This window comes from Lycorma delicatula, chromosome 4 (assembly GCF_047948215.1).
Source record: "Lycorma delicatula isolate Av1 chromosome 4, ASM4794821v1, whole genome shotgun sequence".
Taxonomy (NCBI): domain Eukaryota; kingdom Metazoa; phylum Arthropoda; class Insecta; order Hemiptera; family Fulgoridae; genus Lycorma; species Lycorma delicatula.
The window spans coordinates 156,985,208-156,991,207 of record NC_134458.1 but is presented as its reverse complement, the minus strand read 5'-3'; the positions used below and the strand labels follow the sequence as shown (position 1 = coordinate 156,991,207).

At 23.2% G+C, this 6,000-nt stretch overlaps 1 protein-coding gene across 1 annotated transcript in view; it reads left to right on the top strand.

Annotated features, from left to right (window-relative positions):
- The window catches only part of LOC142324008 (uncharacterized), a 54,706-nt gene that overhangs the window by 18,969 nt on the left and 29,737 nt on the right, over positions 1 to 6,000 (top strand). Inside the window, exon 3 of the mRNA XM_075364553.1 lies at positions 5,338 to 5,379. Within this exon, the coding sequence (XP_075220668.1) occupies positions 5,338 to 5,379 (42 nt within the window). The remainder of the gene's footprint in view (positions 1 to 5,337; positions 5,380 to 6,000) is intronic.

The following is a 6,000-nucleotide window of genomic DNA, read 5'->3' as shown; positions in this document are numbered from 1 at the left end:
AAACATTGGGCTTTGAAATGTTATGTTACAAGAGGTTATTGAAAATTAGTTGGGTTGATAAAATACAGAATTAAGATAGACCAGTAGAAGAAGATAGGTTTGTGGCAAAATTATTTAGAAACAAACTAGTTTTTTATCACATATTACAACATCACATTTAAGTAATTTGTTGATAAGAGATCTCCAAGAGAGAGATTTCCTTCACAAAAATTGTGAAGGAAATCAAAGATTAGAATTTGAAAAATCGGTATCAGAGAGAATATAGGATGTGGTAATTATGTTCAAGTTAAAAGGTTAGTATAGAACAAAACAAAGTGAAGAATAGCTGTATACCAGTCAGATGACTGATGATTTAAAAAAAGAATCATACAATACTATAGAAACATTTAGCTGTAGTTATACATATTATCTTTGTGAGTGTGAATATTATTTAGAAAACTTTATTACAAACTGTTGATAGTAGATTATGAATTTGATGTATCTAGTGTTACAAATATTTTTATCAACAGAGAATTTAATATGTATTTTTTCTTTTTATGCTGCCATTGCTGCTGGTGTATGCAAATATAGAGGAAAATCGTAAGCTTTATCTATTCTCTATCTATTACTTGTACATTATTATGTGCTTCTTTAATTTTCTGTAGTAATCTTCATTTATTTATGTACTTATTTTAAAATTATTTTATGTTTTTTTTTTTAAAACCTCTGTAGTTGGACACCTAAATCCATCCAATCTTAGTTAAAAATTTTAGGAAGTTATATTATTTCTTGAAAAGGAATTTTACAAAAAAAAAAGAAAATATATATATATATATATATATAAATATTCATAAGAATAAAAAAAACGCTAATAGAGTGTTATCAAATCATGAGATTTTTATTGTGTAGTTTTCTCATGATCTTTGTTGATTTACAGTATAGTTTTCTCTCTGATTTCATGATGTATTTTTCAAAAATAATTTTACTTTTGAGTTTACTGTGTATTCATATTTATCATTATCAATTGTTTTATTTTAAATTAAATATGCTATAATTTACATTCCATTTGTTATCTCTTGAATACTGTGTACACCATAAAATATCTTAGCCTGTTAGAGTAAACAAGGTCAGTGAAATGTTACTCAGAGGAAGATAATGGTGAATTAAATTATAAAATAGCATAATATAATATACCAGAAGTCAAAAAAATTTGTTATTTTTCACAGTAAAGTTACAAAAGACATCCAGTAATATTTAAAGCAGATCATCTCAATAAAGGAGAGCCTTCATGCAAAAACATTTATACTAGTAAATGAGTTTAAAAAGTTAAAAATAAATTTTATTTATTTATTACTAAATTCCTTTAAGCATTTACATATACAAAAAGGACCTACAGGGGGCATAAATACTTGTACATCAGTGGTCCTATAATTAATATATATATATATTTTTTTTTTTTTTTTTTTGAAAATTCAAATAATTCATTAACATATTGACCACTGTGTTAATAAAATTTATTATTGTATGAAATATAAACCACCAAAACACAGTAATTAGATAGTTAAACTTACCATACTAATTTACAAGAATCGATTTTTGCAAGATCCCACATCTTTAATTTTTAATGAATACTATAATTACATTATACATAATTCTTTTAAAAGTTTGTTAAGTATTAATTTTAAAGTTAATGTTAATTATAATAATATTAATATAATATTAATTATGTTAACATTAATTTTAAAGTTTGTTAATTAATTTGTTCTCTGTTTTAAAAATTTTGAATATTATGGACACATGCAAATTTTGCTGTCCAGTACTGGAATGATGTAATCTATAAAACGAATTTTCCTTCATTCTGTTGTCAGTTATTAAAATAAAATTTAATAAATCAAGTTTTGAATACAAAATAATACCTAAATAAATGATTATAAATATAAAAAGCTCTAAAAATTATACACCTATAAGAAAAACAAAATAATTATGCGAAAAATTCAGAATAAAACAAGAAATTGAACAAGCCTATTAAAAGATAGGTAATTATTAATAATAAATTATATATATATAAATATATATATATATATATATATTACATTTAGAAATACATAAAGAATTAGGATTTAAAGTTTACATGTATATAAGAGATTTAATTGATAATGAAAAAGATCAAAGACAAAGAAAAATTAAATAAAACTTTTTATTTGTGAATGAATTGAGGAATTATAATAACAATATGTGCAATGATAAACACAGTTTATATGATAAGAATTTTAACAAATCTAGTTCTCGTTACAATAATTATAAAAAACAAAAAACCAGAATCAAATAACAATTTTAAAAGTTTTCTTAATATATCTTTTGATAACAAAGAAAAATTAATTATTACAAATTCTTTCAAATTTAATTTAAATGGTGATAAGTACAATATAATCAAGGACATTACAATTGATACCGAATGTAATATTAATTAACTATATAATTTAGAAAAGAATCAAATAAATATAATTAGTCATAATATAAAAAAAACTTTGTTAATATACTAAAATATGTACTAAATAATTTTTTAATATACATAATAAACAAATGATTACAAAGTATTAGGTTATCAAATTAAAAAATAAATTTCATGACAATGATCTATTATTATTAAAATCAGACAAAACTAATTCACTGTTATTACACATTATTACATAGTCAAATACAAACAGTTTATGAATAACATTGAAGGAAATAATTTAATAAAAAAAAACAACTAACAAACAAATATCTGAGCATTGTAAAAAAATTAATATCTAAATAAAAACCAATATTTAAATTATGATAAATTAACTACCGTTCAAGATTATATGCCTATATACAATCACCCCCCAAAACTCACTGGCATACCAAAATTACATAAAATAAATAATCCTATAAGACCTTTAGTAAATTTTAAAATAGCATCTTCATATTTAATAGCAAAATAACAGCTAAAATACCTAGAATAAAAATGAATCTTACCCATAAACATAACATGAAAAATGGTAAATTTTGATATCAATATGTACCCCAATATACAAATTGACAAGACAATAGAAATAATAAAAAATAGATAAAATGAAACCCCAGAATACACCAATGCATTAATCACTATTATAAGAAATATTTATCTTAAAAATTACTATGAGTATAAAAATAATTGTTATTTACAAACAGAAGGCTTACCAACATACCTATATCTATTAGCTATATATATATATATTTTACCTATATCTGCTATTAGGTCTGAAATATTTATACATGAATTTGAAATAATATAGTTCATTGCATATTAAATACACACCAAATATTATTGTGGATAAGATGTGTAGATAATATTTTAGTCATATATTATCCAACTATAAATGATGAACATTAAATCATTTGATATAAACTTAATAATTACAATTAGAATTTAAAATTGTTCATACTGTTACTTTCAACAGTAAAATACCTTGTTTAGATATTGAAATTTAAATAAACATAAACAATATAATAGAAACATCACTTTATAGAAAATCTACAACAAATAATATTACGATGTAAATTCTAACCAGCCATAGTCACAAAAGATTAATGCATATAAAACATGATATTTAGAGCTATTCATTATACAAAAAACAATAAAAATAAACTCAAAAAAGAAATATTCAAAATAAAACAAACAGCAATATTTAATGGTTTTAATGATGAAATTGTATAAAAAATAGAATAAAAAAATAACAAGGTAATTATACTAAAATACAACAAAAAAATAACACAACGATTAATAATAATTTATACCTAAAATAAACAATTATACAGATAAAATAATAGGAAAAATTATTAACATATATGATAAAAATAACTATAAAAAAGCATATAAACCAAATAATCAGATTACAGAATATTTGAAAAAATAACAATAAAAATAATTGAGAGGAATATATAAAATTAAGTGCAACAAATATAAAATATTTTTATTGATAAAACCAGTAGATGGTTTAAAAAAATTTTACATTAACACAGCTTACAAGAACAAAAGATTTCTAAAGATTTTTAAAAACTTTGCTTTATACTTTTTTGGTCATTCATTAATAAAATTATTATCATACATTGCATGAGTTTAATTAGTAGGTTAATTTGGATTTAAAACCCTGCATAACCATTTTGAAGATTTTGCAATTTTTTACACCCACAACCTTAATTTACTCCCGTACAGGGGGATGTTTGCAAAAGTAATAGTAGAATATTGTATTGTCACCCGACCTTAGTAACTGCAAAATTTCATCAATAGGCAGTGTCAGCGAGTTTTTAAATTATCACACCTGCACCCTTAATTTACACCCATACGGGGATGTTCGCATAAGTAATGCTTGAATATTGTATTGTCACCCGACCTTAGTAACTGTGCAAAATTTCATCAATTGGCAATGTCAGGAAGTATGTTAAATTAAGGATGCAAGATTTGAGGACAAACATGAAAAAAATTGAAAATTGAAAAAAAATTGTGAGTTAAAATAAAGCAAATAAAAAAATAGGTATATCTAATGTAGCTGACCATTTTCTAGAATACAAACGTAGTATTAATGATTGCAAAAATGATTTTGATAATTTAGAAGTATGTAATAATGATAAAAAAATGAATATACCCAAAAAATATTACATTTATAAATATAATCAAAAATATAAAATGATGAACCACCAGATCACATACGAATGGTGATTACTTAAAAACATAATAATATTACAATTTAATAGTTTGGAATAATGACAACAGATCAAAGGAAAATACTATATTTTAAAGATTAAATCATTCCAGTATTGGACAGCAAAATTTGCATATGCGTTCATAATACTATTCAAAATTTTTAAACTAAGAACAATCTAAATAATTAATTTTTGAAAGAATTATTTATAATGTAATTATAGAATTCAATACCAACTGAAGATATGTGTTCTCGTGAAAATTGATTCTTGGAAATTAATATGGTAAGTTTAACTTATCCAATGTTTCAGTGGTGTGTCTAATGTATCTATGGTAATGTAATGTATCTATCTAAGGTATCTAATGTTTTGTGTTTTGGTGGTTTGTATGCCATGTAATATATATAATTAAAATATATATTTATATATTATAGCTGGTAAAATTGATTCTTGGAAATTAATATGGTAAGTTTAACTTATCCAATGTTTCAGTGGTGTGTCTAATGTATCTATGGTAATGTAATGTATCTATCTAAGGTATCTAATGTTTTGTGTTTTGGTGGTTTGTATGCCATGTAATATATATAATTAAAATATATATTTATATATTATAGCTGGTAATTTGGTAATATTATTATTTTTAAACTGTTCCAGCGGAAACTATCCCAAAACCGAACACAAATCAACTATTTGGTGGTAAGTTTTTATTGCTTTTATTTATACATTAATATCATTTATAAAATTTTAATAAATATACTTATATGATTATATTCTGGGTAGTACAAATTTCTCAGTTAACTGCATCTTGTTATGACATGGTTGTTTTGCAACACCTATAATGGTCAAGAAGCTGCTTACTGCCTTGAAAATAAAATATATAAATTTTATATAAAACGGAGTTTCCATTTGGTTGAATGTATGTTGTTCTTTACATCATATTTTATACTCAGCAGTCATTAGTTTTAAGAAATGTTTAATTTGACACTGGCAAATATTCTCTGCTGTAAAAAACAATCTAGAACTTACATACTTAATGCAGTATACTATAGTGAAAAAAAAGAAAGACCTAGCCAAGTATCAAACCCTGAACATTTTACTACATTATTTCAAAGAATTCATCACTACATAATGGTAATGAATAATATTAATATAGCATAACAACCAATCTGTTTGGTTTGGACACAGGTGACCAGGGTTGGTATATTTACCTGATGATGCACATTGACTACCTTCCTATCATGTAAAAAATGTAGCACAGTATTATCCTGTTAATCCACACTAGATAGTACCCAATGAATGTGTGTCTGCTTGTTGAAA